At 41.8% G+C, this 20753-nt stretch overlaps 2 protein-coding genes and 2 pseudogenes across 3 annotated transcripts; all 4 read left to right on the top strand.

The window, feature by feature from the left end:
- The first annotated feature begins 775 nt into the window (after positions 1–775).
- Positions 776–15624, top strand: LOC143849161 (glutathione transferase GST 23-like; annotated as a pseudogene). Its single transcript, XR_013235580.1, has 3 exons — positions 776–2165; positions 3398–4578; positions 14886–15624. The product of XR_013235580.1 is annotated as a glutathione transferase GST 23-like (transcript).
- Positions 5019–12696, top strand: LOC143847885 (glutathione transferase GST 23-like). The gene is made up of 3 exons (XM_077356674.1): positions 5019–5159; positions 11559–11888; positions 12349–12696. The coding sequence occupies exons 1-3, from the start codon at positions 5019–5021 to the stop codon at positions 12694–12696; spliced, it is 819 nt and encodes a 272-aa protein (XP_077212789.1).
- Positions 14834–16999, top strand: LOC143847884 (glutathione transferase GST 23 pseudogene; annotated as a pseudogene).
- LOC143849162 (glutathione transferase GST 23-like) lies at positions 16633–20314 on the top strand. Its single transcript, XM_077358212.1, has 2 exons — positions 16633–18423; positions 19605–20314. The coding sequence occupies exons 1-2, from the start codon at positions 18109–18111 to the stop codon at positions 19959–19961; spliced, it is 672 nt and encodes a 223-aa protein (XP_077214327.1). The 5' UTR covers positions 16633–18108; the 3' UTR covers positions 19962–20314.
- Positions 20315–20753: the final 439 nt, after the last annotated feature.

The following is a 20753-nucleotide window of genomic DNA, read 5'->3' as shown; positions in this document are numbered from 1 at the left end:
AAAATCACTTTAAGGGGGAGTGTTAGTTTTTAAAGTGTATTTTTTTGGTTGTTTTATTTTATTTTTATTTTGAGAGATGTAGTGAGGGCAAATATGTACTTTTGTATCCATGGGCATGTTGGTCTTTTTGCCTAGCTTGTACATGTTTGAGCCACACATGTTTGCTACAACTTTTCCTACTACTTCCTATTTCAAATTCAAACCCTACTTGAAACTATAAACTCACTATCCTAGCATTAAAGTCCCCACTTTCCCAGTACTTGCTACCTATTGTGATAACATATCTGTACTTATATAAAACCCTACCGGTCCCCAACGTATTAATTTAGACAAATAATCCTGACTGATTGTTAAATAGGACATGGTTGGTGATGGGGTATGAAAAGCCACATCCAATTAGCCGTGGACACGTGGCCCCCGAAGGGCCCACCACGAAGTTGACACCAGCCTCAGGGGTAGTCTGGTAATCTGCCAAGAGCAGGTAAAATCAAGTCCACACATGGGCCGACACCTGTCCCAGGGTAGGTAATTCAACCACCCCAGAGCTCTCACTATAAATAGCCTTCACTCATGCTAAGAAAAGGGGGGAACCGAATTCCTAAGGAAAAAGACCATCTTTAACTTTGGTTTTGTCACTTCCATGCCCATTACTGACTTGAGTGTCGAAGGGCCCGTCCTGAGCTACGACTCCAGGTTGGTCTTCCGACCTCGTGTACTTCTGTGCAGGATATAATCTTCAATCAATCCAGCAGTTTGGACCCGCCAGATCAGCTCCTTCGTCACTGCCTCATCTGTTACCAATTTTGGGTCTAACAGATTGGCGCCATCCGTGGGACCACGAACTAAAAGCTGTTCGAAATCTCGTTTAAAATGGCAGGACAGAGGAGTGCTCGGGTACCAACTGCCCGGACAGCCCGAGCCGAAGCGCCTCGCAGGGTTCGCAGCGAGCTGGTTGCCTCACAGGTAGTAGCTCCTTCTGCAATAGCAGAACAGAACCCGGCTCATTCGGAACACCTGAACCCTGCTCCTACTCCAGAACAAATCCAAACTCTCTTTCAACAGATGACTACTCTTGTTGATCAGTACAAAAATCTGATCCAAGTGCCTCCTAAACATCCCCTAGAAGTCTCTCGACCTCCGCGGGAAAGGCTGAGTGCCCACAGGAGAGAGCCTATAAATCCCAGCCGAGGTCAGACCCACAACTCTACAAGACGAGTCCATCACTCCCAAGCTAGACATGCGCAAACAGAGCCTCATCACCGCGCCAAGCCATGGAGGATCACGCGCCCCTAGAGAAATCCCGGCGTCGTCAAAGAAGCTTAGCAAGCCACTTCGGCTCGGCCGCGAGTCCAACAGTGGAGGAAAGAAACAGGCCGGTGGGCCGAGAAGAAATAAGGGCTGACCTGATGCTACGAAAATTCGAAGAGATAGACCACCGAACCGAATTCCTGAGGAAAAAGACCATCTTTAACTTTGGTTTTGCCACTTCCGTGCCCATTACTGACTTGAGTGTCGAAGGGCCCGCCCGGAGCTACGACTCCGGGTTGGTCTTCTGACCTCGTGTATTTCTGTGGAGGACATAATCTTCAATCAATCCAGGAGTTTGGACCTGCCAGATCAGCTCCTTCGTCACTGCCTCATCTGTCACCAATTTTGGGCCTAACAGCTGGCATAATTCATGAGAAGATTCTAGACATAGTCAGGGCCACCATGTTGGATGGGCCGCCATGTTGGACTTTTGATTGTATAATTTATACAGGGGACCATCAAGGAACGAAGCAAAAAAAGCTTACATATATAATAAGGATGGTGTATGCATGAGATGCATATTTGATTGTAGAAAGAGAGAAATGGTCGGAGAAGGGGTGAAGGTATTTGGGATGTGGGCAAGCCCTTCTGCCCTTAAAGTCATTTGGGCTCTGAAACTCAAGGGAATTGAATATGAATGGATAGAAGAAGACCTTAGTAACAAGAGCCAACTCCTCTTGCAGTACAATCCTGTTTACAAGAAGATTCCGGTGCTCGTCTATGGTCAGAAACCGGTAGCCGAGTCCATCGTGATCATCGAGTTCATCGATGAGACATGGAAACACAATCTGATCTTGCCGGAAGATCCATATGAGAAAGCCATGGCGCGTTTCTGGGCTAAATTTGCAGAAGAGAAGGTAATGTGTTACCAGCTCATTGATTTCATTCAGCTAAGGCCCTGTTTGTTTTGGATCTTGGGAACCAATTGTGAGTCCAAAACTAATTTTTTGTCTCAAATTTACGTTTGATTTTGAGTCCAATAATCAGTTTTTGACTCACTCACATTCGCTTCTCAAAGTGCAAAGCAAGAAGACAAGGTTTAAAATTTCGGTTTCGGTACCGGTTTCGGTCGAAATCTGGTACAAAACCCGAAACTAATATTTTATTCAATATTAAATTTCGGTCGAAATTTCGGTGAAATATTAAATTAATATTTTTAAAAAAAAGTTTTTTTGCGTCAAATTTCGGAAAAACCGAAATTTCGGTCGAAATAAACGACCGTTTCTGTTTTTTATCGATTTCGGTGTCGGTCTCCACCGAAATCCGGATTTCGGTCGAAATTTAAAACCATGCAAGCAGACCCTATAATCTTAGAAACTATAGATGTGAATGTTGTGTGGGCCCTTTGAATGGATTTCGAATAGCCTAGAGTCCTAGACTACCTTTAGTCTGACAATCCTAGCTGTCCAATCAATGGGATGTTGTTTCTTTGGCTACGGAGCCTAGATTAATGGAATAAGTAGTAAACATGGAGGAGACTGGCATTGGATTTGCCAACATGGAGAGAATTGTGGTAAGTAGCGTTTGGTTGACAACCTTGTATAGTAGTCACAGTCTTAAATTTCAAATTTCGTCCGAAATTATAAGATTTTAACTGAAATTTCCACCGAAACCGAAATTGCCACCTGAATTTCGGTGGAAATTTTGTTTTCGGCTGAGGCCAAAACCGAAATTTAAAACCATGATACTAGTAGGGGATACCAAAATGGAGAGAGAGAGAGAGATGCCAATGCTATATTAACAAGGGATTTTACCGATCCAATCAACCGTTTAGTAACTGATCATCAATTTGGGATGGAGCCAAGGCCATGTGGCTTGTCTCATGATGTTCTAAAAAATCAAGGGTATAGATGTTGTTTCATGATGTTCTAAAAGATCAATGGTCTTGATTTCATGGAATTTCCCGTTACCATTGTTCACAAAACATTGATCAATGTAGCACTCAATACAAAACCCCTTTACAAAAATTGATGAATTTCAATACCACTAGTTGAATTCTTCCAAAACAGAAGTCAAGTAGTGAAGGATAACCAAATATGTTAATGATGATGGGATTATTAAATGACTAGAGCAAAATTGTTTCTTGCAGTGCTTGCCAGCAATTTTCGGTGCCTTCTCTGAGCTTGGGAGGAGCAAGAGAAGTTCGTCAAGGAAGCTAAAGAGAATCTAAGAACTTTGGAAGAAGGTCTCAAAGGAAAGAAGTTCTTTGGAGGGGAAACAATTGGGTTTGTTGATGTTGTTGTTGGTCGGATTGCTCACTGGGTTCCAATAATCGAAGAAATTATTGGCATCAAGATAGTTGAAGAAGAGAGCTTGCCATTGATCAATCAGTGGTTCAAAGATATCCTTGATTTTAACATTGTGAAAGAGAGTTTGCCCCCTCGAGACAAATTGCTTGTCCTTCAGAAGGCTCGCAGAGAGATGCTACTCGGATCATCAGCTTAAATCTTAGGCTTGAAGATAAGTTTGAGGAGTTTAATATAATAAAGTGATATTTTAGACCTAAAAGAAGATGACAATAAATATGAAGTTTGATTTCCCTCTGTTTTAGACTTTTAGTGGGGTTTGCTTATGCAGTTTCAGGGTAAATTATTACTATGCTATAACTTGTACTGCTTGTAAACAAAGAGGCTAGGTACTTGGAAACTCCATACAAAAGACAAAAGCAAACATTAGTTTCTAATGTAATTTCAAAAATATTTTCATTGAACAAAAAATAAAGGGGGATGATTAATTCGCACCCCATGTAGGATAATTCGCACCCTTTAAAGAAGGGTATCTGGCTGTTTTCAACGCTTTTTAAAGTAAAATTCACGGTAGAGGGGTGCGATTGGTAGGGGTGGACATGGTTCCGGTTAAAACGAAGAACCGAACCAAACTGGCTGCTTCGGTTCAGTTCTCAAATTTGACTGTTCGGTTCTGGGTCCCAGATCTGGGAACCGTTGGATTTCGGTTCGGTTTAGGGTTTGGGGACCTAGAACCGTTAACCGAACCGAAAAAAATACTATATGCCATTTGAAATTTGAATCGAGCAAAAAAAGTGGGGGTGTTTATATCATTCTTGATAACTATAACTGTTAAGTATTAAATAACTATAACAAAACAAGGGGCTGCTGATATCATTCTTGAATCTCTTAATTATTTTATCTTTTAGACAAAAGAAAATAAGAAACCCTGTATTTATTTACAGCTTTGCAAACCCTTTCTCCCTTTCCACCTCCACTCTCCGTCAAGCCTCGATTTCCGCCGTGAAGAAGAAGAAGCCCAAAGGTACGTGTTAATCTCTCTTTCTCTCTTTCGATTTTTTTTTCCTGCAAATCTAACCCTATTCTTTCTCGCTATTCTTCTCTACAAATCTAACCCTATTCTTTCTCTTTCAATTTCTCCTTTTCTCTTTCTGTTATTCATATTAGAAGCTTTAGAAACTAACCATATTTTTTTACTTCTTGTACACCCAGAACCGAACCGATTAAATTCGGTTCTGGTTCGGTTTGGTTCTAGCTTTCATTAGTTCGGTTCTGGTTCCAGATTTCAAGTACAAATCCAATTACACAATTATGTGAAATTATTTAACTAATAGAGGAAAAATGCAGATGACCAAATCAGGCATACCTACATACTGATAAGAATTTTCTTGGGTTTGATGAATCTATGTTTCCCATGCCTGTATATTAAGGCTTACGTGGGTGGATCCAAGTTGAATCAGAATAATGGGTAGGAGTTGGACTGCCGATGAAAGCCTGTCGACAGGAAGCGAGTGTAAATCCGTGTGGCACGCTGCAATTGTTGGTTATCCTTTGGGAGGCCATGGCATAGAGAAAGAGATGGGGAAAATCTTTAATGTAAAGGGCGTATGCAAATGAATCGGTGCTAATAGGAAACAAAATCATTTTATTTTTGTGATTAAAGGAATGAGAGTTTTTCTTTTGAAATTAAAGAGAAGAGAGAGAGATGAATCGGAGTGAATTGAAAACGTAAACGTTTCCATTATAAATAGGGGTTGTGATGGGGTGTAAAAACAGCAGCCTATTAGCTGCCGACACGTGTCTTGAGGGGCCCACCGCAGACCCGTCAGCAGGCGTAGTTTGGTAACTACCACAGAATAGGTGAACTTAGACCTATAGCTGGCCGACACCTGTCTTGGAGCATTAACTCCCCAACTACCCCAATTTTTCTCTATAAAAGGGCTTCCAAAGCTCATAAACAAGGTAATAACTTCTCACCCACCACTCTAAAACTAGCTCTGCCTCTTGCTCATACTGACTTGAGTGTCGAAGGGCCTGTCCGGAGTAACACTCCGGTTGGTCATTCTGACCTCGTTTGCTTCTGTGCAGAACGCAGCAGAACGCAGCAGAACTCAGTTCCACAAGACTCATTCCCTTCACTTCGGCTCCCCGAGCTCTCCAGCTCGGCTCTTACGCCACTGTCATATCTGTTACCGATTTTAGGCCTAACAGATTGGCGTCATCTGTGGGACCCCGAACTAAAGGCTGTTCCAATCACTTTACAAAAATGACAGGGCGCAAGAGTGCGCGGGTGCCAACCGCGCGGACTACCCGAGCCGTGCTGCCCCGCAGGACTCGGAGTGAGCGAATCGCCTCGCTGGTGGTGGCAGCTTCTGCTACGGCCAAACAGAGCCAACCTCGTTCGGAACACCTCAACCACATGCCCACTCCGGAGCAAGTTCAAGCTCTCTTTCAGCAAATGACAACTCTCGTTGGTCAGTACCAACAGCTACTCCAGGCGCCTCCCCAACCTCCTCCCGAAGCTCCACGACCTGTCCAAGAAATGCCAGATATCCACAGGGGAGAGTCATCGCACCACGGTGAGGACCGAACTCATCACTCCACTAGACAAGTCTGTCATCCCACAGCCAGGCATGCACAGACAGAGCCTCACCGCCGTCGGAGGTCGCGGTCTCGCTCTGCCCAAAGGCGCCAAACTCACAAAGAGCGCGCACCACTAGCCAAATCCAGGTCCCGTCGTAGGAGTCCGGAAAGCCACTCCGGCTCCGCGACCAGCCAATCGGTGGAACGAAACAAATCACCAGACCGTAGAGCTGACCCGATGCTGCAGAGAATAGAGGAGATGGATCACAGGATAGAAGAGCTGGCTAGGGACCAAAGCCGGCCCGTTTCTAGAGCGTTCTCAAGCAGAACGCCATTCACCGATGACGTCATGGGTGCCCCAGCACCCAGAGGATTTAAAATGCCAACTGTCCCGCAGTATGATGGGACCACTGACCCAGTGGACCACCTGGAGACATTCAGGACGATGATGCTCCTCCACGGTGCGTCGGACGGCTTCCTCTGCCGAGCATTCCCAATGACCCTGACCGGTGCGGCAAGGGACTGGTACTCAAGGATCAGGCCGAACTCCATCAGCAACTTCGACGATTTCGGGGAAGATCTAGTCTGCCACTTCAAGAGCAGCCGCAGGCCAAGGAAAACCACAGCATCCCTGATGGCCTTGCGGCAGGAGGATAATGAACCTCTCAAAGCCTTCGTCGGCCGCTTCAACAGGGAGGCACTCCAAGTGCCAAATCTAGACCCCTCAGCTGCTACAAATGCACTTCTCGCAGGTGCTAGATCTAATGATTTCCGCCTAGCAGTGGCCCGCCGGAATCCTCACTCCCTAGCGGATCTAATGGCCGGGGCGGAGGAGTATATATTAGTAGAGGAGACCCTGGCTGCCCTGGACTCGAATCGGAGGAGAACCTCTGAAGATAAGAACCCTGCTAAACAGCGTAGGGATGACAAGGCCATCAGAAGAGAAAAATCCCCCCAGAGGAGGGAGGAGAACTTCACCCCTCTCAACACTTCCCGAAGAAATATCCTGGCCGCTATCAACAGGGAAGAGTTCGTAAAGTGGCCAACCCCGATGATCTCCAAAGGAAACAGGAGGGACAAGTCGAAGTACTGTCGTTTCCACAGGGACCACGGCCACGACACGGATGAATGCTGGCAGCTGAAGGAGGAAATAGAACAGTTGATTGGCAGGGGCTATTTGAAAAAATACGTCCGAAGCGACGCCCGCCGAAGTGAGCACAAGGAGAAAGGTCCCCAGGGCCGGAGCCCTCGGCGGTCACAACCGCCCCCCGCCCGGGGTCAATCTCCTCCGCCGCCGAGTCCACAACTAGAGGCACACCGCTCCCAACCAAGGGGAGTCATTGGCACAATTATGGGTGGCCCGACAGCTGGGGGCACCTCGTCCGCTGCTCGAAAAGCATACGCACGCTGAGTCAATGCCGTGCACACATGCAGCAAGAAGATGAAGACGGACAATGAGAACTCCTTTTCAGATGCCGACCTCGACAATCTGATACTGCCACATGACGACGCCTTGGTCCTCACCATGCTCGTCGCAAACTGGGAGTTGAAGAAAATCCTAGTCGACAACGGGAGTTCGGCCGATATTTTGTACTATCATGCTTTCGAGAGAATGATGATCGGTGACGACCGCTTAAGGCCGGCGAACTCAGATCTGTTAAGTTTTTCAAGAGAGGTCGTCAAAGTGGAGGGACAGATTGAATTCCCAGTCCTCGTCGGAGATCCGCCCTGCCAAGCTTTTGCCATGGTCAACTTCCAGGTAGTGATGGCCACTTCGGTCTATAACGCTATCTTGGGACGACCCGGGCAGAACTTAATCCGCGCAGTCGCTTCAGCGTATCACTAGAAAATGAAGTTCATAACGCCAAACGGCGTGGGTGGGGTCAGAGGAGATCAACCACAGTCCAGGGAATGCTATGCCATGGCACTCAAAAGGCAAAAAATGCATCGGAATCCTTGCCGATTGAGCTGCTTGATCTGAGAGACGAAGCACAGGTGACTGAACCCGCCGAAGACCTCAGAAAATACTATCAGTAGTAGACCACCCGGCGTGGAAGTGACTTTGTAAATATCTGCTGAATGTGAATGACAGAAGCTCTTTTGCAAATCTCTTCGTACAACTTGGGTACTCGTTGCTTGGTTCGCCACGGCTCGTCTCCGCAAAGATCGGGAGCGTACTCCTGGTCCGGAACCAGCCCGGATGCAAAAAACCAACGCAACTTAGAAACCCAGTTCACTAAAACTCGAGTACTCTGGAAACCCAGTTCACTAAAACTCGGGTACTTGCTATTTGGAAACCCGGTTCGCTAAAACTGGGTACTCGCTGCTTAGTTCGCCACGGCTCGTCTCCGCAAAGACCGGGAGCGCACTCCTGGTCCGGAACCAGCCCGGATGCAAAAACCAACGCCGCTTGGAAACCCAGTTCGCTAAAACTTGGGTACTCTGGAAACCCAGTTCACTAAAACTCGGGTACTTGGTATTTGGAAACCCAGTTCGCTAAAACTCGAGTACTCGCTGCTTGGTTCGCCATGGCTCGTCTCCGCAAAGACCGGGAGCGTACTCCTGGTCCGGAACCAGCCCGGATGCAAAAACCAACGCAACTTGGAAACCCAGTTCACTAAAACTCGGGTACTCTGGAAAACCAGTTCACTAAAACTCGGGTACTTGCTATTTGGAAACCCGGTTCGCTAAAACTGGGTACTCGCTGCTTGGTTCGCCACGGCTCGTCTCCGCAAAGATCGGGAGCGTACTCCTGGTCCGGAACCAGCCCGGATGCAAAAATCAACGCCGCTTGGAAACCCAGTTCACTAAAACTCGGGTACTCTGGAAACCCAGTTCACTAAAACTCGGGTACTCATTACTTGGAAACCCAGTTCGCTAAAACTAGGGTACTTGCTGCTCGGAAACCCAAGTTCAATAAAACTTGGTCATCCTAAGCCGTTCAGAACATCTCCAGCCAGACTGGATATAACGCGTAAACGACAAAAAATCAGTCCGGCCCAAGCCGGACTGACAAACTCCGGACTGGTAATTTCCAGACTGCTCCAAACTCCGAACTGACAAACTCCGGACTGGTAATTTCCGGACTGCTCCAAATTCCGGACTGGTAATTTCCGGACTGCTCCAATCCCCGAACTAGTAATTTTCGGACTGCTCCAAATTCCGGACTGGTAATTTCCGGACTGCTCCAAACTCCGGACTGACAAACTCCGGACTGGTAATTTCCGGACTACTCCAAATTCCGGACTGCTCCAAACTCCGGACTGACAAACTCCGGACTAGTAATTTCCGGACTGCTCCAAACTCCGGACTGGTAATTTTCGGACTGCTCCAAATTCCGGATTGCTCCAAACTCCGGACTGACAAACTCCGGACTGACAAACTCCGGACTGCTAATTTCCGGACTGCTCCAATCCCCGAACTGGTAATTTCCGGACTGCTCCAAATTCCGGACTGCCTCACAGGCCGGACCTCGACCACCACCAATCAGAGATGTACTCACCACATTTCCCCAAGTCACCATAATAACTTGGAGAACTGGGGGGCCTATAAAAGGGCTTCCAAAGCTCATAAACAGGGTAATAACTTCTCACCCACCACTCTAAAACTAGCTCTGCACTCTTGCTCATACTGACTTGAGTGTCGAAGGGCCTGTCCGGAGTAACACTCCGGTTGGTCATTCTGACCTCGTTTGCTTCTGTGCAGAACGCAGCAGAATTCAGTTCCACAAGACTCATTCCCTTCACTTCGGCTCCCCGAGCTCTCCAGCTCGGCTCTTATGCCACTGTCATATCTGTTACCGATTTTAGGCCTAACAGGTTGCAACCAAACTTGATAGAGGAAGAGATATTATAGGAGATTTAATTGCCATAAGAGAGAATTATGAGAGAGAAAGAGATTTAATAGGAGATTTAATAGCTTTCTTCCCTATAATAAAAGATTTGCCAAAATGTGATAAAGAGGGTCTTTTAAAATTGCGGGATAGAGCAGGGGCTGCCAGGTAGAGGATTCCGCTTTATAGCTTTACTTATATGTATAGGTAGACAGATTATCTAAACAAAGGGTGAGGTGGGTGCAAAACAATGGTGTGTTTGTGTGATCGAAAGCATATGCATGCGATTCAACAAGTAAAATGCGAGAAGGATCGAACGTAAATTACCTCCGTCCATGGGACATACTTAGTATTTGGGTAATGACATTCCTCTGAAAACTTTACCCTCATGAAAGGTTATTTGGGGGATTTGAACATCTTTATTTCCAACAGGGCTCTAAAAGAAAGTGAGGACTTCTAGGAAAACGGAAATCCGTTTTGAAGGAAAAAACTGGGTCCTCTTTCGTTACTCATGTGGAAGAGGACAAGAGAACACTAATCCCCACATACACACAAGAAAAGTGTGAGAAAATGACCAAATTGGCCGTCATTTTCAATTTCGTCTTTTCCAAATGAAGCTCCGTTTTGGAAGTTTTTTCCTAAGAAAATTTAGTCAAAACACATAGGTGGATTACTACTTGAAAAACATATCTAAAACCCATGTATGAGTTGATATGTTTTCTTTTGATTTTTCACAACAAAATTGACGTCGGATGGGCATGTAGCGATGACGATCCGATAAAAATAATAATAAAAGATAATTGTGGTGCTCAGAAACTAACCCACGTTGGAGTGAAACTCCAAGAAAAAAGTGTAAAATAACACCTTTCTCCAAAAGAAAAAGAACACTTTTTATTCGATGTTTAATTATCAAAACCAATCTCCATTACAATTTGTACCTTCCTTCTTATAGTCCTTGCACAAGAAGTAATAAATAAAAAGAACTAGGCAACAAGACCTTGACAAAAGTAATTGCTAATGTAGAATAAGCCTTGACTAGAGTGATACCTAATATAGAGCCCTATGTAAAGAAGTAGTAGCTATTATAGAATATCTAAAAATAAGAAATAAATAACAATAAAAGAAGCATTCTAAAGGAAGGACGTGTGAATTTCTTAGAATGGAGGTATTCTTGTAAAAAGATTCCTAGACATAAAATCTTAGATATTCTTGGACATTTGAGATTGCCAAAAATGTTAGGATTAGAAATTTGCTAAATCTGCTTAGAAGTTTTTAAAAAAAATTGAAACCTTAGCAAGAATCACGAGGACCGTTGATTTTTCACAACAAAACTAAACACTTTAGTTGTATTGGAAGAGTTATTATATACCATTAATGGTCCCAGCGTATTAATTTAGACAAGTTATACTGATTGTTAATTCGGACATGGCTGGAGGTGCTTAATTCATGAGAAGACTCTAGACCGTCACTGGCCGCCATGTTGGACTTTTGCTTGAAAAATTTATACAGGGGACCATCAATGAATGAACCAAAAAAAAGCTTATATATACTCACAATTGTGTAGGCATGAGATGTGTCTTTGATTGTAGAAAGATAAAGGAGGAATGGCCGGAGAAGGAGTGAAGCTATTTGGGATGTGGGCAAGCCCTTATGTTCTTAGAGTCATTTGGGCTCTGAAACTCAAGGGAATTGAATACGAATACATAGAAGAAGACCTCAGTAACAAGAGCCCACTACTCTTGCAGTACAATTCTGTTTACAAGAAGGTTCCGGTGCTCGTCTATGGTCAGAAACCGGTGGCCGAATCTCTCGTGATCATAGAGTTCATCGATGAGATGTGGAAACACAATCCAATCTTGCCAGAAGATCCCTATGAGAGAGCCATGGCGCGTTTCTGGGCTAAATTTGTAGAAGAGAAGGTATGTGTTAGTACTAGCTCATTGATTTCATTTAGATAAAACTTGGGAATTAAAGTTGTGAATGTTATATGGACCCTTTGAATGGTTTCCAACAGCCTAAAACTAACTCTGATCTGATGATCCAAACCGTCCAATCGATGGGTTGTTTTGCAATAACTATATGTTTCAAGGCCATTGATTGGAACAATCAGATTTTCAAACCGATTGGCAACTGATCAGATAGTTAACAATACTCAATTTCTAGCTAGGAAAATGCTAAAAAGAAAGTTACTTCTATGCTCCTTCCTAAATATTTCCAAATAAAATGTAATTTCTCAAAATAATTCTTCAATTTCTCATAATGTAGAATTAATTTTGAAGTCAAAGAACTCCAATAAAAGATTAGATGGTGAAGAATAACCAAACATGTTAGAGATGATGCGGATTGTTAAATTACTTAAACAAAAATTGTTCCTTGCAGTGCGCAGCAGCCATTTTCGGTGCTTTTAGCAAGCTTGGGGAGGAACAAGAGAAATTTGTGAAAGAAGCTAAAGAGAATCTAAGAACTCTGGAAGAGGGTCTCAAGGGAACGAAGTTCTTTGGCGGGGAAACACTTGGGTTTGTGGATGTTGTTGCCGGTTCGCATGCTTTCTTGTTTCGCGTGATAGAAGAAATCATCGGCATCAAGATAATTGAAGAAGAGAGCCTTCCATTGATCAATAAGTGGTTTGAAGATATCCTTGATTTTAACATTGTGAAAGAGAGCTTGCCTTCTCGAGACAAATTGCTTGTCCATATAAAGGCTGTCAGAGAGAGACATATAGGATAATCAGTTAGTAAGAATTCTTGTTAGGAGTCCTAATTCTAGTAAGTTAGGTAAGTTAGAGTCTTAGTTAGAGAAGAAGATTTAAAAGTCTATATGGTCGTGTGTTGTGTGAAATGCAGTATTTTCATTGAGTGTTTGATTTTCTTTATCTTCCTTGTGGATTCAAGGATTCTTGTTCCAGGTTGAAGGCGAGGATCTTCTCCGGGATTTCTTTCTGTACGCTTCGGTCATGTCAACTTTATTATAATAAAGCTATACTCTTTGTTAAAAATAAGATGGCAATAAATATGAAGTTTCATTTCCCTCTGTTTTAGTGCTGTTTTATTGCCGTACTTGGTTTGTTTAGCTCAAGTAGTTTCAATGTAATGTCTGATTATACTGTAACTGGTCATGGGGTCGTCGGCTTCTTTTCTAAATTAAATCTATCACTGTTTTCGTTCAAAAGAGAGGAGAAACAAGGTTTGAAGAGGTGGCTTCTTCAAACACCAAAATACGTAACTCGTGTTGGTGATTTTTAAAGGGAAATGATTTCAGCCTCCAATGTTTTGATAAACATGCGCTCCACATGTTTGTCGTGTAGTATTTAAAGGGCTTTAAGAGCTTTTTGAGAACCATAATATTCCTCCGACAGCCGTTTAAATACTACACGACAAAAATTGGAGCGTATGATCAAAACAATGGAGCGCAGAAATCATTTCTCTTTTTAAAATAAAAGAGGTTTTGAAAATAAAAAGTTTTATTCTTGGGAAAAAGGGTGTTTATGAAAGAGGTGTAGAAGAGTTATGGGAAGACTAAAAGTTTTGTCCCTAAGTAAGAAGTGGCATACGAAAGAGTGTATGCATTTCTAGGACTTGTTTCCCTGTACATTTGCTATTTCTTTGAATGTTTGCTTGGTTGTGTTTTCTAGAATTTGGATTTCTCTTCATGTTTCCTGCCAATGTACCAGTCTTGAATGTGTATGATCTTATTTTAAAAATCTGTTGAATTTGCATCAGTAATTGTGAAATTCTTCGTTCCGTTACTATTCTAAGCGGTTTAAGGGCCTAGCCTATTATGTACCTAACAATTTCTGAGAAAAATTGCGGGGTTCAAGATATCAGTGTCTGTTTGGCATAATTCTGCGTCATGGATTTTACTTATGTAGATCAGTCGCATAATTTGCTTCTCATATCAATGACGATGAAAATCTCCAATCATACTAACTTTAGACAGGATGACAAATGCTTCTTCACAAGGTTCATAAGGATCACTGACTTAAACAGAATTAGGCCCTAAGTCCCAACTGAAGTCTATGTTACCCAAGTGCTTTAGAAAGATCCTAGCATCAATGACCTAGCAACCAGTCACATTACTATCATCTCACATCACCGTCTGTTTGGCATGAAACATAGAATTCCAAATATATTGGTTTCTTTGCCCTTGTTGAGTTCATGATGATCCAAGCAAGTTCACCAAGTCTTCACAGCCATTCAAAAAAAATGTATCCTATGTATAGCCATTAAAAAAACAATGTATCCTGTGCAAATTCATTCAAGATGGGAATTGAACATTGTCCAACTATAGCAAACCACATTAGAATATTGCACTCACTCTCACTAAATCTGGTGTTCCCCTGCCTTGGATTAGTTTCCGTCTCTTCATTAACAAATCCTCGCCAAGCTATGTCGCATCTGCTGTTGCCCCGCCTTGGATTAGTTTCCGTCTCTTCGTTAGCAAATCCTCGCCGCCTTCTTCATATTGCACACCTCATTGATTCCGCGACAGCCCTGCTTGGACTAGTTTTTATCTCTTCGTCGACAATTTTCCCTTCTCGACATATGGATTTTCGTTATTCCCTGCAGCTTGGTTCTTGGGCTTCATTGTGCTTTCTATTGCAGCAGCAGAAACATTGGCCAATTTGTTTGATTCTTCTATTTTTGCTAGATTCTCCTTGTATTTTGTTCCTAATTTATGGTGGACAATTACTTCTTTACTCTTACAATCAATATTGCAGAGCTTGCACCATGCGGATTGCACGATCTTTTGAATCGAATTCATATCTGTCATCAGTTCCATATATTTAAAAATGACAAGCTGAGTTTGTGCAATTATTAAAACATGGTTGTGTTGATATCATTGACAACTAAATATGTTAACGACGATGGAGATTGTTAAGTCACTTAAACAAAATTGTTTCTTGCCGTGCTTTCCAGCAATTGTCGGTGCTTTTTCCAAGCTTGGGGAGGAGCAAGAGAAATTTTTTAAAGAAGCTAAAGAGAATCTGAGAAATCTGGAAGAAGGTATCAAAGGAAAGAAGTTCTTTGGTGGGGAAACACTTGGGTTCGTGGATGTTGTTTATGGTTCCATTGCTTTTTGGGTTCGCGGGATCGAAGAAATCATCAACATCAAGATAGTTGAAAAAGAGAGCTTGCCACTGATCAATCAGTGGTTCGAAGATATCCTTGATTTTAACATTGTGAAAGAGAGCTTGCCCCCTCGAGACCAAGGTTTAAAATTTCGGTTTCGGTACCGGTTTCGGCCCCTGGAATTTCGAAATTTCGACCGAAATCTGGTACATAACCCGAAATGAATATTTTATTCCATATTAAATTTCGGCAGAAATTACCGAAATTTCAGTGGAATATTAAAAAACAGATTTTTTGGGTCAAATTTCGGAAAAACCGAAATTTCGACCGAAATAAATGACCGTTTCGGTTTTGATGCATTTCGGTGTCGGTCTCCACCGAAATCCGAAATTTAAAACCATGCTTGAGACAAATTACTAGCACTTCAGAAGACTTATAGAGAGAGACTACTTGGATCATCTACTTAAATCTTAGGCTTGAGGATAAGTTTGAGCCATTGTGGAGTTTATTATAATAAAGCAATACTTTAGAGCTAAAAAGAAGATGAAAATAAATATGAAGTTTGATTTCCCTTCGTTTTAGTGGAGTTTTATTGTCGTACTTGGTTTCTTTAGCTTATATAGTTTCAATGTAATGTCTGATTATAATGTTACTGGTCATGGGGTCATCTGGCCTCTTTTCTAAATTAAATCTAGGGGAGTGATAAATCGACTCCCAAATATCTTAAATCAACTCCCATGTGTCTTTCTCTCTCCTCTGGGTTAGAGAGAGATAGACACATTGGGGGTCAATTTAAGATATTTGGGAGTCGATTTATCAATGCCCTAAATCTATCACTGTTTTTGTTCATAAGAGAGGAGAAAAAAAGGTTTGATTTTGGCCCCTCCAAACACCAAAATATGTAATTTGTATTGTTTGTCAATGAAGAATTTAATGGTGGTCCAGAGCAGCTATCTACCATTACAGGTAAGAGATTATTGCTTACTTGTTGTCTTCCTTGAGAAATCAAGGAACAATATCTCAACAAAGGGTGAGGTGAGAGTTTACTAACATCTCAATTCTAACATCCTATAACAAAATGCCAACCCCATCTAACTTCAGTACCCCCAATCTAGCTTAATACCAATCAATCGAACTTATGCATTGAATGAGTGCAGAATTTCTACATGATCCTTAACGTTCACCATCAGTCCCCACTAGGTGTAGGGGGTTAGGAAATATTTATTATTTTCTATTTGTTTGAGAAAAAAGGATATTGTTCTGGGATGTGAGCATGAGTGTTGTTCGTCATATAACATCCCTATTTAGGGTTTTCCACTCTGCATATCTCATACATGGGACACAAAGCCTAGACTGTCCAGCAAAGGGAAGGATCTAGAAGGTCTCATTTCTTCTATAAATAGATGAAGGTCTGCCATTTTGAGGAGTTTTTTGAAGATGAATCAAAAGTTGATCGTGTGGAGCTCCTTTTGGAGAGAAGTTAGCTGTGTATTTTTTTTTTCATGGATGTCTAGAGATTCTTCCAAGTAAGAATGCTTCTACTCTTTTTGTAATTCCAGTCTTCTTGTTTCTAGAATATAGATCTGCCTTTTGTCATTCCATATTCTTGTAGCTTAAACTGATTTCTGCCATTAATGAGTCAAAGGAGTGCAAAGATCCTTCATCTCCTCTATTGATGACTGTTCTGATCTGAGAATTTTCAACTTAGATCACAAGCAGAATTAAACTTCTACTTGTGATTGTCTAGTGGATCAGCCATTTTCTATTAAAACAGGATCCTCATCAATTAAATGTGAGCTTAATTGAATCTGATCCTCATCACTTTCCACCCTGCGTATTTCATGCATAGGAACCAAAGTCTAGATTGCACCTTTGATCTCTCTGTAAAAACCCTAGGAACTTGCTTTTGTTGAAATAGACAATGTATGTGGTCTTTGACAGGTGTTTCTGTAATTGAGTAGTTTTAGCATCACTTTCCTCTGACAGCCACAAAATTTTAAAATTCTAAATCCAGGCATTTTCAAGTGTGAGGATAGTTGATATGTGCATGTTAGTGGTGTAAATGGGGTTAGTTAGTATGTAATTGCGGGTATGTGTTTTAGAGTTATGGGTGTTAGTTTGGCTTATGTGTTTAGGGTAGTAGGTGTTAGTTGTTGATGATGTGTCTTATGAGTGGAGAAATGGCTAGCTGATATGTAACTACTTTGTGTTTGTATCTAAGTAGTTGCATTACAATGAAATGGAGAAGAAGAAAATAATCTTACAGCAACAAAGGAAGCTTTGTTTTAGGAGAGTCATGGTTCCTCTCAATCATATTTATTTTCACCCTTGATCACAATAGATTTCTAAAATGAGATTCGAAAGATCATTATTGTTATTTATAAAGAGCATGAAGGATTGATGCCGATTATGATGTTTAATTAACAAAATTGTGTCCAATAGGATTTATGACCCTAGTGGAATAAAGGTTTTTCTCCAACAATTCATCCTTGGGGACAAGGTTGTTTCTAAGGGGGAGGTAATGATATGTGCATGCTAGTGGTGTGAATGGGGTTAGTTAACATGTAGTTGTTATGTAGCTGTGGGTATGTGTTTTAGGAGAAATTACAATTTCCCGTGTTTTAGAGTTATGGGTGTTAGTTATGGCTTATGTGTTTAGGGTAGTAGGTGTTAGTTGATGATTTGTCTTGTAAGTGGGAAAATAGATAGCTGATGTGTAACTACTTTGTTTTTTTATTTTAGTAATTGTATTACAATGAAATGGATAAGAAAAGAATTTTACAACAACAAAAGGAAACTTTGATGGTGTGGGGTCCATTATTTTACACCATCCATAGTCTACTAAGTGGAAATAACGAATCTTGGAAGCTCCAAGTAATTGAGACAAATTACATTGCATGTTGGAAAGGGAATGGCTAGAAGTGCATAATTTATGTGTATAAATAACGAATCTTGAGAGTTCTCATCATTAAGGCGGCCATTCTGGACTTTTGTGTGTACAAAAGCTTCTATATAAGAAGAATGGTGTAAACCATGAAATGTATCTTTGATTGTAGAAAGAAAGGGAAGAATGGCCGGAGAAGGAGTGAAGCTATTTGGGACGTGGGCAAGCCCTTTTGTTCTTAGAGTTACTTTGGCTCTGAAACTGAAGGGAATTGAATATGAATACATAGAAGAAGACCTCAGTAACAAGAGCCCACTCCTCTTGCAGTACAATCCTGTTTACGAGAAGGTTCCAGTGCTCGTCTATGGTCAGAAACCGGTGGCAGAGTCCCTCGTGATCTTCGAGTTCATCGAAGAGACGTGGAAACACAATCCAATCTTGCCGGAAGATCCCTATGAGAGAGCCATGGCGCGTTTCTGGGCTAAATTTGCAGAAGAGAAGGTATGAATTACTAACTCATTGACTTCATTCAGCTAACTTTTGGAAACTAAAGATGTGAATCTTATGTGGGCACTTTGAATGGATTTCCAAATAGCCTAAACTACTGTTTCTAGGCCATTGATTGAGCACTGGGATTGTCAACCTTTGGTAATTGATTGGATAGTTAACAATACTCAATTTGTAGCTAGGAAAATGCTAAAAAGAAAGCCAATTTTATGCTCCTTCCTAAAAGACACTTATTGGGCCATCTTATCAGATATATGTTGATCCAAACATCAAGGGAATGCCATTGAGAACAAAAACACACACACACACACACATCTTGATCGAATAAATCTTAGCCCTTGATCCATAAGTCTCGTTTAGGGTTCTGCCAATGAAACTAAACCTTTAATTTTTGTGATCTTTTAAAAGCTTGCCTTTTATCGGATACTGGTAATAGGTAAACCCGATCGATTCCACTCGTTTCTCCAAATCCCAAATTTCAAACAGCCTTCTGCGCTGAGCAAAGCAGAGTCACTACAAGCGATTTTGTTCCACCCGTTTTGCTTTTGCACTTTCCAAAATTCGGAGAATGATAAGCATTGAAGAACACAGCCTTATGTTTTGCCCTTAACTTCAAAAATCTTAAATGATTAAAAAAGGAGTATTTGCACTACCATGTTTTGATAATGACACAAACTCAGCGTGTCTTCTCTTTTTTAATTGGCGGCTGAGAGCTTGTTGGTAATTGTCAGCTGGTTAAATACTAAAAGGCAAGGTGGGCTTGTGTCATTATCAAAACATGGTAGTGCAAATATCACTAGCCTTAAACAATTGTGCATTTTTTAATCAAATGAACATTTAATAAAGGGAAATGATATATCCGCCCCTTTTGATCACCAGGAACACCCCCTGTCAGTGTATCAATGGCTAAAGAGAAGAATTCAATGCCCCTGATTGCCACAAACACTGACATGGGGGGTGTTCCTAGTGATCAAAAGGGGCGGATATATCACTTCGCTTAGTAAATTAAGAATTTCTCAAAATTCCAGAATAACAAAAGGAGCTGCTGATTCCTCCAAGCGTCAATTATTTGACTGATAGCCTAGCTAAATTGGGAGGATCTAGAGACTCCTTCTGTATGGGGTCTAACGATAATGGAGATAGTTAAATGACCAGAGCAAAATTGTTTCTTGCAGTGCCTTCCAGCAATTTTCAATGCTTTCTGCAAGCTTGGGGAGGAGCAAGAGAAATTCGTGAAAGAAGCTAAAGAGAATCTGAGAACTCTGGAAGAAGGTCTCAAAGGGAAGAAGTTCTTTGGTGGGGAAACAATGGGGTTCGCGGATGTCTTTGCTGGTTGGATTCCTTTCTGGGTTCGCGTGATGGAAGAAATCATGGGCATCAAGATAGTTGAAGAAGAGAGCTTGCCGTTGATCAGTCAGTGGTTCGAAGATATCCTTGATTTTGACATTGTGAAAGAGAGCTTGCCTCCTCGAGACAAATTGATTGCCCATTTAAAGGCTTTCAGAGAGAGAGTACACGGATCATCTGCTTAAGCCTTAGGCTTGGGGATAAGTTTGAGGAGTTTATTATAGTAAAGCACTATAGAGTTGAAAAGATGGCAATAAACTTCCCTCTGTTTTAGTGGAGTTTTATTGTCTTACATTGGTTTGTTCAGTTCACGTAGTTTAAATGTAATCTCTGATCATGATGCAACTGGTCATGGGTCATCTTGCCTCTTTTCTACAATAAATCTCTCACTGTTATTGTACAAAAGAGAGGTGAAAAAGGTTTGATTTTGTATCCTCCAAACACCAAACTATGTAACTTTGTAGTGCTTGTCAATGGAGAATCTAATGGTGATCCACAGACGCTATCTAGGATTACAGCTATAAGAGATTATTGCTTACTTGGTCCCTTGTGTAATCAAAGAACAACATCTCAACAAAGAGTGAAGTGGGAGTCAATAAAATATATCTCAATTCTAACCTTTGCAAATATTCAAATGAAAAAATAAATAAATCTTAATTCTAACATTTTATAAAAAAACCCTAATCCCATCTAACTTCAATACAAATCAATCATACTTAATACATTGAATGAGTACAGAATTTCTACAAGATCCTGGCTGTTCATTGCAGTCCCCATTGGGTGCAGGGGTTTGTGAAAGAATTTTCTTTTCTTTTTTGTAGAGAAAAAGGAGAGATTGTTTTGGGATGTGAGCAGGCGTTTTGCCTGTCATATAACCTCTACGCGTTTTGCTTCTCATATGACCTCTGCTTAGGGCTTTGCACCTTGCATATCTGACACATGGGATCCAATGCCTAGAGTGTCCCTTCGATCTGTAT

Source organism: Tasmannia lanceolata, unplaced genomic scaffold (assembly GCF_043159265.1).
Source record: "Tasmannia lanceolata isolate RefF3 unplaced genomic scaffold, GAP_Taslan_0.1 ptg000016l, whole genome shotgun sequence".
NCBI classification, from domain to species: Eukaryota; Viridiplantae; Streptophyta; class Magnoliopsida; order Canellales; family Winteraceae; genus Tasmannia; species Tasmannia lanceolata.
Note: the sequence above shows the minus strand (reverse complement) of the source record. Positions and strands in the feature narration are given on the sequence as shown.